This window comes from Leopardus geoffroyi, chromosome A1, assembly GCF_018350155.1.
Source record: "Leopardus geoffroyi isolate Oge1 chromosome A1, O.geoffroyi_Oge1_pat1.0, whole genome shotgun sequence".
Lineage (NCBI taxonomy): Eukaryota > Metazoa > Chordata > Mammalia > Carnivora > Felidae > Leopardus > Leopardus geoffroyi.
Window position 1 is genome coordinate 10,963,509 of NC_059326.1, and position 23,635 is coordinate 10,987,143.

The window sequence follows — 23,635 nt, forward strand, 5'->3', positions numbered from 1 at the left end:
CTGCCAGTGTCAGGGGAAAGGAGGCTGGGTAAGTGAGTGTACTTAAACTGAGTACCAGGCAGGAATGCTTTCGGCGAGGTCCTTTACATCCCCAACCCAAGCCCCCGAATGTGTGCTACAGATCAATGTAACAATGACAATTTGCTTTTTTACCATACCCTAGAGAATAATCCAGGAAATTAGGAAGAAATAGAGTCCTGGAGACTTCACATTCTCATGTCCTCACCCGACACATCTCGGTCAAGCCACAGAATTTCTATGCCCTTTAGGCTCTTTGTCTTTCCAAGAAGAACACTGCCCAGAGTAACGTAATATGTAATGAGGAAACACTCTAATTGCATAATCATTACTAAACCAAGATAAACACACCTAGTGAAGTTGCCTCCCTGAGAGAGCAGCAGCTCTGCTAGGATGGCAGCTGTAGTTTCTCTGTCATTGCTGTAAAGTGACTCTTTTTTTCCCTTTGAATTTAGTTATTTCAAAAACTTTCGATACTGCTCCTATGCTCCCCATGTCCGCATATGTATGCCCTTGACTGACGGCATTTCTTCATTTGAGGACCTGTTGGCTAACAATATCCTCAGAATATTTGTCTGGGTTATAGCTTTCATAACCTGCTTTGGAAATCTTTTTGTCATTGGCATGAGATCTTTCATTAAAGCTGAAAATACGACCCACGCTACGTCCATCAAAATCCTTTGTTGTAAGTATGTTTCCTACCTAAATGGATTTAGGATGTCTTCTGTGACCTGAGCACTAGATACATATTGGCCTTCAACAAAGGCACTTAGTACGGATGAGCTAGGCATTTTTTTCTCTAAGTATGAACTACTGTTCTCTTTGGTTTTCTGTTTTAGATTGCATGACTTTGCAGTGATCCAGCATTCACCGCTGGGGGTTATATCTTGGAAATGGGGTAACAGGGAGCTAATGAATCAACAGAAAGATTATGGAGGACAGGTTGTGGGTTACAAACTAAGTTCAGTTTGCCTTCAATTACAACAGCACCCATGCTCCTCGAGCCCAGAAAATTATTCTCTTTGTTAACTAGGCCAGTAATACTTATCTACTGTTTAAAAACTAGCTTCCCTCACAAAACTTACCCCCTCACACACACCACCATTTTTAAAAATTATAAAACAAAGACCCAGTAGAGTATTTTATTATTGGACATTTTTTGTGAAGTCCATTGGCTTTTAGAGACTGCTGTAGTGTAGGTGTTTATATTAGTTCATTTAATACAGGATGAAAGAAGTAGACCCAGTTAGGAAACCAAAACTGAAATGTTGGGAACTATCAACATACAATGTATTGATTCCTTAACAGGTGCAGATTGCCTGATGGGTGTTTATTTGTTCTTCATTGGCTTTTTTGATATAAAATACCGTGGGCAGTATCAGAAGTATGCGTTACTGTGGATGGAGAGTTTACAGTGCCGCCTCATGGGGTTCCTGGCCATGCTGTCCACCGAAGTCTCCGTCCTGCTGCTGACGTACTTGACTTTGGAGAAGTTTCTGGTCATTGTCTTTCCCTTCAGTAATATTCGTCCTGGAAAATGGCAGACCTCGGTCATCCTCATTTGCATCTGGATTATGGGATTTTTAATAGCTGTGATTCCGTTTTGGAATGAGGATTATTTTGGAAACTTTTATGGAAAAAATGGCGTGTGTTTCCCACTTTATTATGACCAAACAGAAGATATCGGAAGCAAAGGTTATTCTCTTGGAATTTTCCTAGGTAAATTATATTTTTCACTTTCTGGGCCAACATAATTTTGATAGAAATATCATATATTTCATCAACGGTGTTTTTGTCCTTTTCAGAAAGTAAATGAATATACTCAAGACTGTGTCCTTTTTTAAAGAAAAATTCTTACTGAGTATAGTTTTTATTAAACTTTTTATATAGAGATTTAGTATGGGAAACAAAAACATACTGTCAGGATGTTTTTTTTATTATCTGTAAGACCCTTTGATTTTCACATTGTGACTATGAGCTGGAGGAAGTCTAGGTTAGTACCTTGACCTGTGACCCCATCAAGTTATCTGAACTCATTTGTTTTTTACAATCTAGATATGAGTTAAGTAAATAATAATAATAAAATTCTGAAAACTCACTGACAGGAGATTATTGGAATGGAAATACCAAGAAGGTTTATTGCCTTTGGTAAATGCGGCTCTAAAATCAAAACTGGAAGAGTGCTTAATAAAACTGCTTTCAGTTTTTCTTAATTCCCTCTAATTTTTAAGAAAAGAAGATCCTACCTTCTCTGGAACAAAAGTGAATGAGAAGTGGAGCTCTTTAAGGTTAAAAAAAAAAAAAAGACATTTGTTTTTGTCTAATAGGTACCCCTGCTGTTTAAAATTAAGACGATTTCCATATCATTTCTTTAGAGCAGTGTTCTCATCTTAATTCCCCCCTCTCATCTTTTCCCCTCTCCAAGTGGTCGATAAGCTTTATCATCCTTTCTTTCTCATCAAATATTTTTTTCATCAAAATATACCACTGCCTTCTATTTCTTCCAGTCTCTACCTACCATCACCTCACTACCTCAACCCTGAAGGGCTTATTACATTAGCCCTTACTAGTCTTTTGGCCTCAGGGGTTTTCTCTCTTCTATTAACCTGTTCACTCCCTGAGTATCAAAAAGGCCTCAGCTCTGAGACCTTCAATGACTCCCTGCTACTGCCAAGGTCAAGTGTACATTAGTCACTTACGATACTTCACAAAATTGCTCTAACCACCGGTCCAGCTCTTCTTCATGGATTCCTTTTCTTCTTCTGAGAAATATACCTTCTTAGCACCATTTTAATAATACTCTTCACATACGACCCCATTCTATCGCTATTTTTCATGGACGTTGTAAGCTGTTCCTAGCATAGATGCTCTTCGTAGAGACCCCTCCTAACACACACACGCATTCCGCTCCTTTCCATTCACTGATTCATCAATGATTTATTAAGCACCTGCTATAGGCCAGGCACTCTTTTGGACACTGGAGACACAACAGATCAGCCCTCACAGACCTACCACCAGAAAGGAGGATGAAGACAAGTAAACACATTCTTATGTCACAAACTGACAAATGCCACGAAGGAGGAGAACTGGATGTTCTAGGAGGCCCCAAATCTGAGCACCGGGGAAAGCTTTCCAGTAGGAATGAATCCAAATCCTTAGGCCCAAAGGATAAGGAAGGATTAACCAAGTGAAGTCTGTTCCAGGAAAAAACATAGTGGAGGTAGAAGTCCAAAGCCAGGGAAGAGGCCCAGATGAAAGGCCAAGAAGTTAGGTGTAGCTGGATCTTATAGTTAAGGAGAGTGGGGTAAGATAGCACCTGTGATGTATTCCAGGTAGATGAAGAGACGCACACGCACACACACACACACACACACACACACACGCACACACACTCATCATCATCATCATCACCTATATACGCTTGGCTTACCTGTGAGAAGAGTCCTAGAGCCTTTTTTTCTCTTTAAAGAATATACAAATACACAGTTTTGAAATCAATTCTTTATTTTAGAATGGAATAAGATTTAGAGAGACGTTGCAAGGACAGTAGCTTCCATTTACCCTTCACCTAGTCTCCCCTATTGCCAACATCTCACATCCCTATGGTGCTTTCAGAACACACGATTTTAATCCTTCCTGTAAGTCTGTTTTCACAATTTGTATTATAGGATCATCGTTAAAAGTCATTACCTGTTATTCTTAACTAAAGTTTCTGACAAGAGGCCTAAGATAAACCAATTTTATAAAATTCTATTGAATGGCTTTGTTATGAGATTCTATGGAATGTGAAATGTTTTGGATGAAAACAACAGAACACTGGGAATTTATACAATTCTCCCCTAGACCTTACCCATCTTACACATAGTCTAGATTCAGATGAACATTTTTTTAAACAACTTCGAAATCGTATGCATGTTTTATGCTCACAGTGAGGAATGTGATAATTACTCTTAGTATTTTTATTCCAGCAAGGATATAACAAAGTGACTAAGAAGTCAGCATTATAAGATAGTGATCTTAAGTGAGAAGTTGACCCTATAGTGAGAATATATTTGACCCTAAAAAATCATTCGTACAGTTGATTTTTTTTTTATTTTTTCTTCTCTTTTTTCTTCTAAAACAAGTCTAAAGGGTTCTGAGTTTTAGTTTAAATTACTGTAAGCTCTCTGAAAAAAAAAGCCCAAAAATGCATTCTTGTTCTCTGTAATATTTTTACTTAAGACCAAAAACCATGGGAGATAATGTTTTTGAGGCTATTATCTTCTTGATATTCCAAGTCATCTTGTTCCTATTTATAAGATAAAGAAATGGGGTCATGTTTATTTTTTGAGATAATCAGATGATTGCAGTAATCCCTTCGGATCTGAATGTGCGGGGACTGAAAAATGAAAATAGCTTTATTCTGGCTTTCAAAAAGCTAAAATTCTCCTCATGCTACACCTAGATCTGAATTCCAGAGGCCTGAAACTCTTTATAAAGGGTTTGTGTGTTTCCAGTATCTTTTTGATCTGACCAACCCAATTCTTTTAGCTTGTTGCAGCTGATAGCCTTGGATTCAGGGTGTTTAGCTGATCGCCACTGGACCTATACAAAAATATCCTTGGAAGTACAGCCTAAGGAGGCGCCATAATGACCATCTATGTAACACAACACTTTCACTGTTGATTTATGCACCTGAGATGTTAAGAGCTGTGCTTTTCCCAACAGGTGTGAACTTGCTGGCTTTTCTCATCATTGTGTTTTCCTATATTATTATGTTCTGTTCCATTAAAAAAACTGCCTTGCAGACTTCGGAAGTGAGGAATCATGTTGGAAGAGAGGTGGCTGTTGCAAATCGTTTCTTTTTTATAGTGTTCTCTGATGCCATCTGCTGGATTCCTGTATTTGTAATTAAAATCCTCTCCCTCTTCCGGGTGGAAATACCAGGTCAGTCCCTTCTATTATTCCCAAGTACGTTGTGCTTTCTTTAGCCCCTTGGCAAGACCAGAATACAGTGCCTTACATATAGTAAATTCTCTGTAAACACCTACAAACAACTATTATTTTCCTTAATATTTTATAGTCTGTATTCTAAGACAGTAACTGGGTAGTGGTGCAATCCAGACAAGGATGATAAGGAAACAGGACTGAGGAAAAAAAACGAACACTTAGCGTCTCGTTTCTATCTGAGCTAGACAGTGGCTCTTAACCAAGAGTACACATAAAAAATCAAAATATACACAAAAAGCCCAGGTTCCACTCTGGGCTTCTGGATTTCATCTACAGGGACAAAGAGCTACACGCAGGTATTTTGGAAAAGGTCTCCATGTGCCCACGTGATTCTGAGGCACACACCCCTCCTTAAGAACCACCAGTTTAGGGGCGCCTGGGTGGCGCAGTCGGTTAAGCGTCCGACTTCAGCCAGGTCACAATCTCGCGGTCCGTGAGTTCAAGCCCCGCGTCGGGCTCTGGGCTGATGGCTCAGAGCCTGGAGCCTGTTTCTGATTCTGTGTCTCCCTCTCTCTCTGACCCTCCCCCATTCATGCTCTGTCTCTCTCTGTCTCAAAAATAAATAAAAAAAAATTAAAAAAAAAAAAAAAAAAAAAGAACCACCAGTTTATTTCACGGTCCTTGCCGTATGGTTGTCACTCTAGGCTCCGCTCTAGGGTGTTAGATGTTTGGTGGAATGGGGTCTCCCACCCACACCCCTAGTTCAACCAGAGGGGAAAAAAAAAACCTTTCATTAGTTAGGTTTTTATGTGAACCCCTTTCCGGGACTTAGAAATCACAGTCATCGAGGGGCCACCTGAGCTTTGGCCTGACTCCCAGGGACACGGGGTTTCTACTTGGGGGGGGGTGCTCATCCGGGGCAGAATTGTATCTGTTCATCTTGGCACCCCAGGGTCAAGCATGGGGTGGATGCTTCGGAAGCGCTTATAAAAGAGTGATGAATGTCCAGGAAACAAGCAGCTGTAATGATTTCTGTCCCTCTGGCGTGTGCATGGCAGTCATGGGAGGTCTTGTCAAGTGCCTCACTGCGAAACGGCACACAACACCCACAGCTTCCACTTAACCTGTCAGTTTAGACTGATCACAAGGCAGATGCTAGGTGTGAAAGTGCAGATCAAGAGAGACATCACGGCTGACTACTGGGGAACTTTCACTGAGTGGCGAGAGCAGATGCCTTAAGAATGCATGTGCCATTGCTTGGGGAGACTCAGCTGCATGTGAGTGAGGAGCAGAATTACTTAAATATTAATGGTCACCGCTGAGGAACTTGATGAACCATCCAGTATGCGACAGCGTCCTGGACAGTTCTATTTTTACATCCTTGCATTCCGAATTCAACAGGACTAAAATGTCCGTGGGCCTCCATTGCTCATGGAATAAAACCCAAGTGCTGGGATCGGCATTAAAAATCACCTCCTACCCCGCCCTCGTGTATTCTGTCATCCAGGCTCCACTCTAGAGTGTTAGATGTTTGTTGGAATGGGGTCACCCACCCACACCCCTAGTTCAACTAGAGAAAAAACACTTTCATTAGGTAGGATTTTATGTGAACTCCTTCCTGGGACTTAATAATCCATTCGAATTGTTAGGATTTTTTTCCCTTCTGTACCTTTTTGATGTCTTGACATTTCTGAAGATGTTTCCTCCACCTGGATTATATTCTCAACCTGTAGGACTCTAGCTTCCTAAATACCCCTGCTCATCCTTCAAGATTCAATCCAAATACTCCCTCTCCCATGGTACCATTCTAGGTCTCTCTCCAACCCACACCCATCTAACCCAACTGCTTAAATGTCTGTGACATTTTGTTTGCACTTCACTTATTAACCTCATCCGAGCTGCCTCCCACCGGTGTTATTTTTTTTTTTTATGTGTTCATTGCTCCCTTCAGATTATAAGCTTCAGGACGATAGGGACCATATGTTGTTTATCTTTCCACAAGTGTTTTTTTTTTTTTTTTTTTTTTTTTTTTTTGCATAATGTTATTTAATAAATGCTTCTTTAATTAAAGATGCTGAGCTGGTCCGAGAGTGGTGGAACAGGGTGGGAGGGGACTGTCTCATCAACCTCCCAAACTTCTCTTTCCACGCCTTTTGATGCCCTCCCCCACCCCAGGCACTTGCTTGTTTTTGATGTGGGAGGAGGCAGTCTTGTGTGGTGATAGAAGGACCAAGTGAGGCAGGAGTCCTGGGTTTCTGTCCTGATCCCGCCGCTGACCAGTTGAGGAACTGGAGGCAGATCACCTCACCGAGATTGGTTTCATATGGCCTCTCAAATTCTTTCCAGTTTTCATATTCTGTGAGCCTGTCAACTCCCTGAGGCTTTTCCTCTGTATTACTCTGCTTGGACTGCCATAACAGAGTAACACAAACTGGGTGGCTTAAGCAATAGAAATTTATTTTTTCACAGTTCTGGAGAGCTGGAAGTCCAGAATAAAGTGTCAGCAGATTTCTGCTGCAGCCTCCCTCCTTGGCCCTCCTGCCTTCTCACCCTATCCTCATGTGGTCTTTCCTCTGTGCATGCACCCATAGTATCTCTATGTGTATGAAAGTTTCCCTCTTCTAGGAACACCTGTTAGATTGGAATGAGGACCAATCTAAATTATTTTAACTTAATGGCAACTTTAGAAGGCCGTCTCCAAATGCAGTCACATTCTGAGGTCCAATATATGAATTTTGGAGCACACAATTCAGCCCATAACACTGTCTGATTTAGAGTCAGGGGAGGTCTGGTGATCAAGATGCTTTGGTATCTGAGAGCCACAGGAGTAGTCATCATCCTTGGAGAGCCTACAACATTCCAGATCATGATAGGAAACTAGAACGGGGAAAAAAAAATGTTTTGTGACAACCTTATTTGGCCCACACATCAGTCTTTCTCTACATTTATAGCTCAGTCCTTTGAGGTCTGTCTTGGACACCTGGGTGGACCTAACAGAGTAGTCTTGACCGCATTTGACTAAGCCCCTTCTTGCTTGTCTGACTCCCCAAGTGTTGTAGGAAATGCTGGACTCATTGACTTAAACCCATCCTGTCCTCATCCTCCAAGAACTCTGGGGTGTGCCCCACCATGGCATGTCACTGACAGCACATGCGGTCAGCCCAAAAGATAAGCCAGCTTTAGCCCTCCTTTCTCAGAAGTCACCTGCTGACCTTACATTAGTGAGTCACCCTGAGACTGAATGGGAAGTCTCATTCCTGGTCACAATTTCCTCTGGGAACACAACAGACAAAAAGCCACTTGTTTTGTTTGGTTTGGTTTTGATTTCAATCATGCACTGTCCATACTATCTAATTTTAAAAAATTCAAGACACGTAATATAGTATTATGAAACCTTAATAAATCTGAGTTATGCTAAACATAGCTATTTTTCTTCCATATTCTTTCCAGTTCAAAAAAATAAATAAGGACAAGAAAGAGAAGATGGGATAGGAAAAGAGGAAGGCAAATACAGAAAAAAAGAGAAGGGAGGGGATAACAGGAAAGCAGGATAAAGAGGAAGGGAGGTCAGATAAGCAGTCAGAAGAAATGGGAAAGAAAGAGAAGAAGAACAGAAAGGATGGAAGGAACAAAGCAGGGCAAAGAAGAACAAAGAACAATGTCTAAAGGATAAGAAAATTGTGAGATGGGGAGGGAAGAGAAGGAGACAAGGGAGAGTGACAGGGAATGTATCCTTGGCCTTACCCTCCGGCTCTTCACCTGAGCTGGGAGTTCTTCACACTTTTGAAGGTGTAAGAGGAGGCAGCCTAGTGTAGGGGGGTCGCAGAATTGCAGGTGTTAGTGCTGAAGAGGGACGTCAGCAGAGCTGCCGACCATGGCCCACCCAGCCCCCCGACTTCGATCAAGTAAGTTATCATCAGCCCCTTTCACAGGTAGGGTAGTTGAGGTCCAGGGAGCTTAGGTGATTTGCCCATGGTCCCGTAGCTCAATGACCCTAAGAGCAAGCTGCGTGCAAGGGGGAAAACACACTTCATCCTCACCAAGTGCATGATGTATTCGGAAAGGGCACAATCATCACAAACGTCTACTCACAAGGAAGTTTTGTGGCGTCTTTCCCTCCGTATTCTAATGAGCGTCTGTAAGGCTTCACACAGAAGGATTGATTGAGTTGGAAGATGTATTCTCCTTTGCTCGTCACATCTTCAGCCTCCACTCTGAAAAGGATGGTTGGAATACGAGGGCGGGACAGTTAGGCCTTGAGGAGTGAAGTTAAGACCGAGGTCCCATCTGAGACTGGACCAGATATTTCCTGAACACTGATCTATTGATTAAGAAGTATTTTGCCATTTTCTTACATATCTATAAAGAAAAGCAATAACGACAAGAAAAATACATCATATATATATATACACACATATATACACTTATATCTATGAAGTGTTTTTTTTTTTTAATTTTTTTTTTCAACGTTTATTTATTTTTGGGACAGAGAGAGACAGAGCATGAACGGGGGAGGGGCAGAGAGAGAGAGGGAGACACAGAATCAGAAATAGGCTCCAGGCTCTGAGCCATCAGCCCAGAGCCTGACGCGGGGCTCGAACTCACGGACCGCGAGATCGTGACCTGGCTGAAGTCGGACGCTCAACCGACTGCGCCACCCAGGCGTCCCAGAAGTGTTGTTTTGTTTTGTTTTTTTTTTTTAATATATTTCCTCTCAGTTGGCCTCCCAACAACCTACCAAGTAGTTACTGAAATTCAAAAATTTCTGAATGGTAGGACCTTGAATTCATAGGTCCTCTGCTCCTCCAACAGAGAGGGTCTCAATATGGTGAAAGAAAACTGTCATAGGAAGCCCTCCCCAAAGGAACATTGACTACAAACCGTTATGTGCTATTTGTGTCTGTTTAAAATTTCCGCTTCATGACATTTCCCACATTTCCTTTCCCTCTCCAGGCACAATCACCTCCTGGATAGTCATTTTCTTCCTTCCAGTAAACAGTGCCTTGAACCCCATCCTCTACACTCTCACAACCAGCTTTTTCAAAGACAAGCTGAAACAGCTGCTGCACAAACATCGGAGGAAATCCATTTTCAAAAGGAAGAAAGAAAGTCTCTCGACATCCATTGTGTGGACGGATGACTCCTCCGCACTTAAACTTGGCGTTTTGAACAAGATAACCCTCGGGGATGGTATAGTGAAGCCAGTTTCCTAGCAATGGTTTTGGACCCCCGGACTTCCAGGGGACCACCTGTAAGAAAAGGACAGCGTTCGGAACATGCTACCTGCAGTGCTTTTCATCTCTCCCAACAGCAAACCTTTCTGCACAGAGAGCACAGCAGAGTGACTTCTGGCACTGCGTTCCGATGGCAGTTGTTCCACTTAGCCGTGCGAAGAACTGTACCTGTGGGTTCTGCTCGCTCTCGGCATTTCGGAAATGCACTAGCGAAACCACACCCAGTAGGCTGATGGGCCGCTGATGCGCAGCTGGTCGACACTACTACCCCCCTGCAAGGGAACGCCCCGCACATTGGCACTGCATGTCTGCTTCTGAGTTGAATTGCACCGCCCATAAAATAAAAACATTCATGACACCTCATTCCAGGGTGGCCATCGTCACGTAAACCTCACATCTCTCTCTTTGCGTTTTCCACGCCAAAGGAAATCGTCGGCGTCCTGCTGAACCGAGGGCAAAGGATTTCTGAGATGTTCGCCCGCCTCCAGCCTCGCCCTCGACGCCGGTGGCGTAGAAACTTTGAAAGCACATCTTTACACGAGGCTGTTGCAGCCAACAAAACGGCAGAGAGACAGAGACTAAGCCTAGTACCATTCACCCTCTTGGCTGCTATTTAGTGTCAGCAGAGTTGAGATCGCAAACAAGATTATTTTTCTCGAGATTGCCCAGGCCACGAAGAAAAATTGGACACCCCAACGGCCAAGACTACATTTTAATCTCTTTCAAGGGTAATGTCTTTAAAGTAGCATCCCTACGGCTAGGAGGTTCTGTCTTCACAAAACACACGGATGAGACGTGTTAAAGGGGTTTAAGAATAGTGGTTTGATTGGGTCCATTTGCTTACTCAGAGAGATTTCACTCAAAAAGGCCAGTAAGTTTGGACTTGAGGTTTGAAAATGTAAAGTACTTACTTGTGAAGGCCTGGATGTGTCCTTACCATGAAAGCTCATATGTGAAAAACAATCAAGTAAATAAAATTATATTTTGCATTTGTCCATATTTTATTTTATGTTTGAAAAAGACTACAGAGCCTGTTTATTGACTATTACCATGTTTCTCCTGAGAGAGAGTATAGCCGGGAAACACAGCACCTCAGTCAACAAGCACATCTTATGTTTTTCTCTTACCCCTTTTTCCAAAGCATGAGGCAATAACTGAATGTCTTTACTGCTCTCTTCATTCTGAGTTCCTTTAATGAGCAGAATCTAAGCAGCTGACCAAGAACTCCAGATTACCTCCTATCATCTAATAGCATCCAGGAAAGAATCCCAGAGTTCATATGTCACGGCAGTTCTGGTAATTTACTTGTTATTGCTTAATAGTGACTAAAACCATCGTTTCAACCAAGTGAAATATCTTTTGCATCAGTGAAATCTTTCTGAGGATTCTGCAGATAATGTTCCTCCCCATTAAGTAGGCTGCCCTTTTCCCTTATGGTTTCAAACTTTTCTCCATCTTGTCTCCTCACTATGATGAGTTACTTCCTGACATGTTTCCTGAATTTGCTGACATTTTATTAAACGCCCTCTGCCAGTCCTTGATCATCAGATGATTTATTTCCTAATACATTTCCCAACATCAGGAACATAAATAAGGACTAGACCCTGAGCCCAGGGTATTGCAATCTTAGCACAAATGTGTGTCTCCCTTTCTTGAAAAGCATGAGGGGTGGGCCATGAACCAAGCATCTGGGAACTGTGTTTGTGAATGTCTGCGCTCTTACTGTTAAGTAGTAGACATGAGAAACACAAGGTCAGGTGCATCAGGGAAGTTTTCACAGAAAAAATTGAAGCTATATATTGGTTAGCAGCATGCTAATGGATAGTATAGAATTGAATTCTAATAGCTTAGTGATTTACGGCCTTATTCTGCACTGCTACATAAATAGAAACCTGTAAGAAATGTTTAATTTTAGCAAATAACAGTCTTTTATCTGGATTGAGTGAGGTCTTTTGCATTGTTAGACTTGTTTTCTAAACCCGATGCTTCTGTGTGGATATGAAAATACTACTTCTGTTCTTTAACCACTTCCCATGACAACACAAACAGCAAATAAACATGACTTGAGAACATAAGAGGCCATGGACTGTGCCATCTTTGAGTAAGAGAGAATGAGGGCAAATTACCCAATCCGCATCTCCATCATGTGCCTGTGTATTACTGACATCTGGTATTGAAATTAAAAAAAAATATATTCTAAGAAATGAATATGGAACCTCAGATGAGTGTACCAAAAGGGGGTACGTGGTTTATCTGCGTTAGACATCGCTAAGCTTACTTACATCACTTTGCTTCATTCTTAAGGTTTATTTGTAATCAACATTAAAATAGTTTATGCCCACTGCGGTTGCTGAAATAGACCCTGGTGACCAGGAGCTCTAAGTGGGGTTACACATAGCTGAGCTTTAGCTCACAGATAGTAGTTTCACACCTCACCATGTGCCTCAAATCCTCAGCTCCATCCGGCCTAGTCTCTACAGCCTCAGAAAGCCACAAAAGCAGAGCCATCACCCCAATGTTTGTCTCTTAAGGGTGACCTCGGTGCCAGATCAAATGAGTATTTGGTAACTTGCTATGCAGATACTCATGCTACATTTTCAAGAATTTATCTCACCCAATATGATTCTTCACTCTGCTTTACCATTCTCAAGTTGGGAAGCAATGCAAAGATCCAGAGAATGTACATGATAGAAATGAAAACTGGTGAAGTGTCACCAGTCATACGCTCCCTATAATTTTACATATGCCCCCAAGGGAGGTCTGAAGTAAATGGATCTTCCAAAAGTAACAAGGGATACACGTAAGACATATTTTTCTTTTTAGTTTTTTCAATGTAGCGTAAATGGGCGTATGGTTCTATTTAATAAATAGCCTTAGGTAACTTTACTCAAGAGACAAAGCATGGAAGATAAATATTTGTATTTTCTTATTTCCTGAAAAAGAAAAAGAAAGAGTGATTGTAAAGATTTCTCCTTATATTAATCTGTTTATATGTCAGTTGTCTGATAGTCTGTCTATGAAAGACAGAAGATGCATTTCTAATAAAGATAATGTTTATTTCTGAACAAGAAACATAAAATGGAATCAGAATATTCTTTGTTGTTGTTGTTGTTGTTGTTGTTGTTGTTTTGAGTATTCTTTTAAATGGTTTTTCAGTAGGAGACCTTAAAGTCCTTGAGGTACACTTCCTAAAGCCCTACAAGCTGATTGAAACCTATACGAAATGTATTTCATTTAGAATAGTCTTCAGGATACTCTCCACACGACACATATGGAAGAAATCAATTACAAATAAATAAAAAACAATAAGGCCACTTGACAAAATTGCGGATCCAGGGATGGGTACCTTATGCCATCTCAACGGTCTGGCCCCAGTCCATGGTGACACTTCTTATCGCTAGGACCTGAAAAAAGCATAACTATTTTGAGTCATAAACTCACAACTAGTTTGGATACAAAAAGAAATTATTTCTGGACTGCCTGGGACCCCATAAAACTTTCACCTGTTTCCTGATTTTCTGAATTCATGATGTTAGAGTATTTGATTCAGTAATGATTTGCAATGGAAGCTATTATATACTTTCCTGCTACAGACAGTATATATTTAGGACAAAGAAATACAGAGTCAAAACCAGAAAGCTGGTGCCATAGTTCCAATTCAGTCATCAACTACTTATGAGTTCTCAGACAAATGCCTTTAAATCTCTTCCATTCTCTATAACTGGGCTTCCTTAGGACCATCACACAAACTGATGGCCTATCCCATTTTGGGGAAGATCTATAATGTGGATTAAACCTCTTCCTGAAGGTCCATGTGGATTAAAAATCCAAAAGTTTACATAAAATTCAAGGATTATCCAATTCTCAGTTTCCCTGGGATAGTACAAGGTCTCAGAAAGAATCAATGCATGGGTCAGTGCGATGTTCAGAAATCCTCTTCTGGTGAAAGCTTACAGGGCCCCCATTCTCTTATGGAAAGAACACTGAGGCAAAGCCTCAGACAGTGACTCTTTCCTAAGACGTGGAAGATTACAACAGTGTAGCAGTGAGTACAACTTAAAACTTAGGTGACCTAATGCTAGAAAAATCTAGGAATGCAGACAGTGATGTAATTAACAAGTAACCATTTTAATTGACCACAAGTCAGAAACTGGTCTCTTCATGTAAGTGTATAAATAGGTCTACTATCACCTACATTATTCTGGAAAACACATAAATGCACAGGTATGTCAAGCACTTATGACTGGGATTATACCCCATATACTGGGGGTAAAGTGTTGTTAGGGTAAAGACATAACAACATACCCAATTTCCCCACAGAACCAAAATACAACACGTGGTTCTTGACCCAGGATTGATCTCTGCCTCAAACCTTGCACCATCAGCCTTGAACTCCCTCCCTTTATCATCAACCTCTCTTCTCCACTGGCCCTTTCTGTTCAGCTCACAACGCTCCAATTTCTCATATCTAAGACCGACACTAGCATCTGTCTATTTTTGCCTTCTCTTTATGACTAAACATTTAGAAAGGATGGTAAACTCTTTGTCACCGGTGCTTTGACTTCTCAACAACGGAATGCCTCTACCCTCACCACACCATGGAGGCACTGCTCCTTGAGGTCTTAATGATAACAGCCCAATGGACAGTTTCCTTTCTTTAACTACTTCATCTCTCTGAAGAATTTGTCACTGACAACAACTTCCTCCTCCAAATTCCTTTCTTGGAAGGAAGGACATCATTCTTTCCTATTCTACACTACTCCACTGGCTCTCCCTTCTCACATCTTTATGAGTTTCCTCTTCCTCCACCTGCCCCCATAAACTTATAAATAAGTTTCTGGAGTTTTATTCTTGGCTTCCTGTTCTTTGTCCTCCTTAAATCCCTCCCAGGCTCCAATCTCTCCATGGCTGTCATAGATAAGTAAATTAATTTTTAAAGCTCACGTAAAAATAAACATAAAGAGGGGTGCCTGGGTGGTTCAGTCGGTTGAGCATCCAACTTTGGCTCAGGTCATGATCTCACGGTTCGTGAGTTTGAGCCCCGCATTGGGCTGTGTGCTGTCAGAGCCCACTTCAGATCCTCTGCTCCCACCCCCTATGCTTCCCCTGCTCGCGCTCTCTCTAAAAAATAAAATATAAAAACAAATCTAAATACATAAATAACTAAATATAGAAGGGGCTTATTTAGATAGTTCTTATCATATCTTGACACTTTTTAATCTTCTCCACCATACAACTTTTGTTGAAATTTCTAACCTCCCTAATGAGAATCAGCTATTCTCTCAGGCTCATCCAAAAGTGATGCATTTTTACATGTTTAGCAAATGGGTTTGAAACCCACCCAAATCATTTGTTTGGAAGATTTTTAAGAGAAAATCCCATAAACTTAAACTCCATAAGTGGCTCAGGCTGGAGAGGGGAGAGGACAATTCTAGTGGCTCCCTATATAAATTTCTGCTCAATTCCTCTATTTTCAGTCCAGGACCTATGCTTACATAAACTTCTTTCTTTTTCTTTATTTTTATTGGACAGGATCAGAATGTGCAGACATGTCCACTCAAAGTATGGAATCGAGAAAGGGATCTTAAGGAAAAGTTTTATGCACATCACTGAAGAGGCATTGGATGGGGTAGGGTGGAAACCTCAGATCACACGATAACCATCATAGAGACTGAACCAGTGATATTAATTGATTTACCTTTCCTGTTTTTATGTAGCTGGCAGTAGCCTTAGAGATCAAGGGTTGTATCCTTTTGCTGCTTTGTAAACAGCAAATCCTTTTTGTCTTAGTTTTCCACTCTTCAGTGGCTTATATTTTCCCTTAAAAATGTTTGGTTCCTGGGGCACCTGGCTGGCTCAGTTGGTAGAGTGTGTAACTCTTGATCTTGGGGTTGTAGGTTTGAGCCCCACATTGGGCGTAGAGATTACTTAAAAATGAAATTTTTAAAAAATGCTTCATTCCTCCCTTGATTTGAATTTTTCATTTCCACCTCTTTTATATTATTGTTTAAAATAAAGAAAAGCCTCAAACTTTTGTCCTGCGTAGGGACTAAGTCTAAACCCACCGTGCACGGAGTTTGATTTAGATTCACAACCATGTCTCTCCAGCCATTAGCCCTGCCCTTTGCTCGTTCACTGTGGATCATGGCCATCTTTGGAGTCCTGCCATGCTCTTTGCCAGCTAATAAGAAAACAGTTGGACATAATGTATGCTTCTAAAATAATAGTTTTTTTAAGGAAGTGAATCACTTTAGGAAACATACATCTAAATTTCTATTGACATTCATTTATTCAGTCAGCAAATAGGTCTTGTGCAGCTACCTGAAGCTGCCACAATGCTGTCTGACAAGGTCATCTTCAAGAACAGGTAATTCACATTCCAATAAAATATGCTTGGCCAGACAACCGGGGGACTGCTTTAGAGTTGCCGTCAGAGATTAAGTCCCATGGATGCATCGGTCTTATCACTTTTATCCACAGGACACTCCTTTTTACCACAATATCTTTTTCTTTCTACTTCTCTTCCTTTTTTCCTCTGTCAAACTTTTTGCTGACATTCATTGTTCTTTTTCTCTTGCTCTCTCACTCACTACACCTACACACACGCATCCCTCCTTACCTCTCTCAAAATCTGCTTCTTTGCCTCCTCATTTCCATCCTTACTCTTAATATTCCTGGCTTTATGTCTGTCTTTCTCTCTCTCTCTCCTGGGGTAGGCAGTGTTTGGAGAGGAGATATAAGGCCAGAGTGAGGCCCAAAGTGAGATGGGCTCTTCTGTTGAGCACATCAGGAAGCAGACTGACTAAGTTCATTTTTATGCTCTCAGCCGGCTGTAAGTACCCTAAGTCAATGGTAGGAGGTCTAATCATCTGGCCACGATCCTATAGCAACAAATCATACTAGAAACATAACTGAACAGTTCTTTGCAGACTGCCAAATGCTTTCAGATAGGCTTTGTTAGAGGTCAAGCATTATTTATTCACAAGTGCATGCTTTTGCAGATATGTACATACACATAAACACCTTGTTATGTTGGAATTAATTCATTTGACAACCTCACCTCCTTGGAACATAACTAAGTTAAAAGAATAAACCCATTAATTTTTAAAGGCCTTTAAGAAACTCAAGATAAAACAGTTGCTACAGATTCATAAATTAAAGCACAAAAGTAGAATGGGGCATAGGCAAAAGCACCCAGCATCTCATTTGAGTTGTTCATTCATTCACAAATATAAATTGGGTGCCATTATGCCAGGCAATTCTAGGTAACAGAAGTCAGCAGTGAACACACGGACCAGAAAGTTGTGCCCGTCTCAATGGAACTTACATTCTTGGGGGTTGGCAGGAGAAACACTAATAGAGGAAAATGAGCAGAATCTATAGTGTGCCAGAGGGTGAGAAATTCTTCAGGAAAAATGAATAAATAAGGGAAGTGGATAACTTATTGCCAGAGGAGAGAAAATGGCAATGAAAGTCCTCATAAAAGGTGACATTTGAGTAAAATAGCCTGCCACTATTTCTCCTCAGTTTACTTATCTTTGAAATAGGAAAAATAATGACTATCTCGCAAAATTACTGAAAGCTTTAAATGAACAGATACATATTCTAGCACATAGCCTGAAATGTGTTAATTACTCAACAAGCAGTAGATTCATCTTACTCTCAAAATTTCACTCATCTCGGAGAGCTTTATATGTTCAGAATACATTTTCCTATAATTCACATATAATTTTAGCAGGATATATTTTCTTATTTCTAAACTCAGAGAAGATTGTATGTATGTATATACGTGTATGTATATATGGGTGTGTATGAGTGTGTGCATGTGCGTGTCTTGGATATTCATGTGGATTTCCATTACAAATTTAGACTTCCTAAGATCTATGAACCCCAAAGCCAATAAATTTAGCCAAAAATTAATTCTAAGAGGATAATAAATAACCCTGAGATAACAGGAAGTGCCAAAAATAAACTTCTCTAAAACATCTATCCTAACTCAGTCCTCACAAACATCTCCAAAATGGTAGATTCTCATACAAGCCTTTATAGAAGTTCTACAGGTAACGTCTCACAAATGATGAGCTCATGATCCCAAATTAATAAACCACAAGGAAACAATACACCAGAAATGGGGAACCAATGAAGCCACAAAACTAAACAACAACAAAATTTCAGGTAATAGAATTATATGACAAAATCTATAAAGCACATTTTTAAAAATTATTCAAGAAGTAAAGAAATTGACACTATAAAATGTATAAGACCCTATGAAAAGTATCTTTCTTAATTTTAAATTTTTTTAGAGAGAGAAAGAGTGCAAGCAGGGGAGATGGACAGAGGGAGAGAAAGAAGGGGAGAGAGAAAGAGAGAGAGAGAGAGAGAGAGAGAGAGAGAGAGAACCTTAAGCAAGCTCCATGCTCAAGGTGGAGCCCGATGCAGGGCTTGATCCCACAACCCTTGGATCATGACCTGAGTAGAAATCAAGAGCTGGACATTCAGTTGACTGAGTCACCCAGGCACCCCTGAAAAGTACCTTTAAAAACAGAACTTTTTGAATTAAAATGTATTCATTAAAATTAGAAACTCCATGGAGAGTTTATTTTTTTTTCTTTTATCTATCTGCTTTATTTATTTATTTATTTATTTATTTTTTAAATATGAAATTTATTGTCAAATTGGTTTCCATATAACACCCAGTGCTCATCCCAACAGGTGCCCTCCTCAATGCCCATCACCCACCCTCCCCTCCCTCCCACCCCCCATCAACCCTCAGTTTGTTCTCAGTTTTTAAGAGTCTCTTATGTTTTGGCTCCCTCCCTCTCTAACCTTTTTTTTTTTCTTCCCCTCCCCCATGGGTTCCTGTTAAGTTTCTCAGGATCCACATAAGAGTGAAAACATATGGTATCTGTCTTTCTCTGTATGACTTATTTCACTTAGCATAACACTCTCCAGTTCCATCCACATTGCCTCAAAAGGCCATATTTCATTCTTTCTCATTGCCACGTAGTATTCCATTGTGTATATAAACCACAATTTCTTTATCCATTCATCAGTTGATGGAAAACAGTGTGGAGGTTCCTCAAAAAACTAAAAATAGACCTACCCTATGACCCAGCAATAGCACTGCTAGGAATTTACCCAAGGGATACAGGAGTGCTGATGCATAGGGGCACTTGTACCCCAATGTTTATAGCAGCACTCTCAACAATAGCCAAATTGTGGAAAGAGCCTAAATGTCCATGGATAGTTTCAAGATCAGATTCTGTACAGCTGAAGAGAAAACTATTGAACTAGAAGTTAGGACTGAGGAAAGCACAGAAAATGGAGAGAGATTTTAAAAATGTGTAAATTACGATCAAGATTTAGGAGTTTCAGAGGATAGTATAAGAAGGTCAAATGCACATTTAAAAGGAGTCCCAGAGGGGTGCCTGGGTGGCTCAGTTGGCTAAGCATCCAACTTTTGATTTCAGCTCAGGTCATGATCGCAGGGTGATGGGATCAAGCCTTGCATCAGGCTCCATGCTGAGCATAGGGTCTGCGTCTGCTTAAGATTGTCTCTCTCTCTCCCTCTGCCCCTCTCTCCAGTTCATGTGCTCTCATTCTCTCTCAAAAAAAAAAAAAAAATTAAAAAGGAGTCCCAGATTCTGGGGATCTAATGTACAGCATGGTCATTCTACTTAATACTGTACTCTATAACACGAAATTTGTTAAGAGACTAGATCTTAAGTGTTTTCACCACCCAAATAACTGTAAAAAAGTAACTAAGTGAGGTGATGGATGTGTTAATTAATTTGATTGCAGTGATCATTTTACAATGTAAGCAATATAAAATCACCACATCATATATTTTTTAAAACATACTATTTTATTTGTAAATTATACCTCAATAAACCTGGAGGAAAAATTTTCAAATAAAATAAAGGAGTCCCAGCTAGAAAGAACAGGAAGGATAGAAAAGAAGCACTGTTCCAACAAATGATGGCTCAGATAGCAAACAACATATGAAAAGATGCTCCGCATCATATATCATCAGGGAAATGAAATTAAAGCAACAATGAAATATCAATACACACCTGTTAGGATGGCCCAAATCTGGACTGCTGACAACATCAAATGCAGGCAACGATGTGAGCAACAGGAACCCCCATTCATTACTGATGGGAATGCAGAATGGTACAGCCACTTTGGAAGATGGTTCAGTGATTTCTTACAAACCCAAACATACTCTTTCCACATGATCCAGCCATTGTGCTCCTTGGTATTTACCCGAAGAAACTGAAAACATACACCCACACATCCACATGGATGTCTACAGCAGATTTATTCATAATTGCCAGAGCTTGGGAGCAACTAAAATGTCCTTTTGTAGGTGAAAGGATAAATAAGCTGTAGTACATCCAGACAATGGAATATTGTTCAGCACTAAAGAGAAATGAGCTATAGAGCCGTGAAAAGACATGGAGGAAACTTAAATGCATATCACTAGGTGAAAGAAGCCAATGTGAAAAAGTTACGCACAGTAGGATTTCAACTATTTGACATTCTGGAAAAGGCAAAACCATGAAGGTAGTGAAAAGATCAGGGGTACAGGGGCAGGGAGCAAGAGAGATGAATAGGTGGAGTCCAGAGGATTTTTACAGCAGTAAAAATACTCTGTATATTGCATTGATAAATATATGTCATTATTCATTTGTCTAAACTCATAGAATATACAACACCAAGAGTGAGCCATAATGTATTCTGTGAACATTGGGTGATCATGATATGTCACTGTAGGTTCATCAACTATAATAAATGTACTACTCTGGGGGGATGTTACTGGGGGGACCATTCATATGTGGGATCAGGAAGTATATGAGAATTCTGTGTAATTTCCATTCAACTTTCCTATGGACCTTAAACTGTTCTAAAAATAAATAAGTAAAGACTTAATCTAAAAAGATAATAATAATTTTTTAATGTTTATTTATTTTTGACAGAGAGAGGGAGACAGAGCATGAGCAGGGGAGGGGCAGAGAGAGAAGGAGACACAGAATCTGAAGCAGGCTCCAGGCTCTGAGCTGTCAGCCCAGAGCCCAACACGGGGCTCGAACTCACAGACTGTGAGATCATGACCTGACCTGAAGTCGGACGCTCAACCGACTGAGCCACCCAGGTGCCCCTAAAAAGGTAATAATAAAAAAATGAGTTTATAGACCTGGAGAACGTCTTTGTAAATCATGTAAATTATAAATATATATTATTTGGAAATTAATAGGAATAAGACAAACAGACCAAAAAAATTTTTAATGGACCAAGGATTTGAATCAACAATTCACAGAAGAAAACCAAGTGGTCAATAAATATGAAAAACAAACAAACAAATATAAGCTTACATTCTTAATCAGCTAAATGCAATTTAACACAAAAGTGAAATACTGGTTTACACGGTGAAATTAATAAAAGTAAACTGAGTTTTCAAAGATGTAGTGAAAACAAAATCTTTTGCATTGCTGGCTGGGAGCATAAATTATCACAATCATTTTTGAAAATGATTTGACACTTTAGTACAGTTAAATGTGCGCATAATAGTAAAAGGCATACCTGTTGGATATACATCTCATATGCCTCCCCAAATTCTCCTGCATCATCTGCGCCAAGTCAGTTACCATCACTGCAACCAGCTCGAGAAAGGTCTATGAATCTCTCCTACCTGGCGCTGGCCAGCCAGACATCAAAGTCCCTGGCTCTTCCCATCACTTACTACTCAGGAAGAAGCATTGGGCTACAGAGGGGTGAGAAGTGGGGAGGGGGAATTGGAAAACAACTTGTCTGGCAGCTATTAAAGATGCCATGTAATATAATCTGAAAGTGCAGTGTGCTTTACTTCCCTTGAAATGAACTTCGTTCAGAGGAGAGAGAAGGGAAATCGGAGCCAACAAATCAGTCTCCTCTTTTCCTCCTCCCGTGGGCTGTTCCTAGCAATATAGCCTATAGCCTATCTAGAGCAGTCCATGTGGCCAACTGGGCCCAGCCGCCCAGCCACCAGCTGTATCTTTTCTTGACTTGCATTTGCTTCTCGTCCTTCCCTGTCTTGCTTCCTGCTTCCCTCAGCCTCACTGCTCTAGGCCTGGCTTCCTAATAAGGCATTAGCACCTAAGCGCTGCCTCAGGCCCTGATTATTTAAGGATTCCAGGCTAAGATATCCTATAACCCAACAATTCAACCACTAGAAAGATGTTCACCCCAGAGAAACCCTTGCATATGTGCACAGAGAGATAAATACAAATATGTTCAATGCCTTACTACTTGTAACAGGGCAAAGGGGAAACATCCTCAGTTTCATACAATAGAAGAATGGATAAATAAACTATGTTTTATTCAGTCAATTATCAAACAACAGTGAAAATGATCTCATGCATCGAAATAGAGAAATGTCAAAAACATAACATTGGCTAAAAAAGACAAGTTTGAAAGGTTGTGTCTACTGTATCATTTATGCAAAATTTTGAAATGCACAAAATAATATATCCCATATATATCCTGAAGCAAATATAACTGATGTGATTATCAGTTTAATTTTACCAGTATGTCCATGTTATCTGTTATAAGAATTCATGAACATTTCTGTGGTGCAAATACCTTTTCGCATTAAAATGTACATGGCTCAAGCCCTCATTCTACCTATTATAGCACAGAGGGTGTAGAAGTCTCTTCCAGGTTTCTTCAAATTTTCATGGAATTTATAATTGGCTAAGTCAGTTCCTGTTCTGTATTTTTCCCTTCTCCCCTGATCCCCAGCTCTAAGCCTCCTCTGACTTTGAACGCCTGGACCACAGGCTTCATTCTCCCCTCAATGTAGTTCTGCCATCAACATACCAGCACATTAGAGGGATGCTGTAGAGGGGCTGCATCATCCTACCACTTTCTCTATCATTTCCAACACAATATAAACACACGACTACAGTGCATAGACTTGTACTGATAGTGAAGGATAAATGAATATGGATCACAGTTCAGCAAAATACTTAAAATATGTTCTAAAAGCTCTTTCAAACATTTTTACCTCTGCATTTTGGCATACTTTGTTTCCATCTTCTGGGTTTTTCTGTTACACACACACACACACACGTACGCGTACATTATCCCTACTGTATCAGTCTCCTACATCCAAAATCCTGTTAATGCCTTCTGCATAATAGTTTTGTTCTTCATGTCTGCCCCCAAAATAAGGTTTTCAAGCCTACCTTTACTTACCCAGAATATTAATCTACATTGTTAAAAAAAAAGAACGCTCCCGACTTCAGCCAGGTCACGATCTCGCGGTCCGTGAGTTCAAGCCCCGCGTCGGGCTCTGGGCTGACGGCTCAGAGCCTGGAGCCTGTTTCCGATTCTGTGTCTCCCTCTCTCTCTGCCCCTCCCCCGTTCATGCTCTGTCTCTCTCTGTCCCAAAAATAAATAAACGTTGAAAAAAA

At 40.5% G+C, this 23,635-nt stretch overlaps 1 protein-coding gene across 6 annotated transcripts in view; it reads left to right on the plus strand.

The window, feature by feature from the left end:
* The window catches only part of RXFP2 (relaxin family peptide receptor 2), a 60,282-nt gene extending 48,472 nt beyond the window's left edge, over nt 1-11,810 (plus strand). For 4 of the 6 annotated variants that reach the window (XM_045471890.1, XM_045471961.1, XM_045472120.1 and 1 more), the window contains 4 exons: nt 474-703; nt 1,327-1,737; nt 4,726-4,944; nt 9,901-11,810. In XM_045471890.1, coding sequence (XP_045327846.1) covers nt 474-703; nt 1,327-1,737; nt 4,726-4,944; nt 9,901-10,160 — 1,120 coding nt within the window. In that variant the 3' untranslated portion in view covers nt 10,161-11,810. Of the gene's footprint in view, nt 1-473; nt 704-1,326; nt 1,845-4,725; nt 4,945-9,900 lie in introns of those variants that run through there. The other 2 variants (XR_006711001.1, XM_045472226.1) reach the window with 2 other exon arrangements.
* Nucleotides 11,811-23,635: the final 11,825 nt, after the last annotated feature.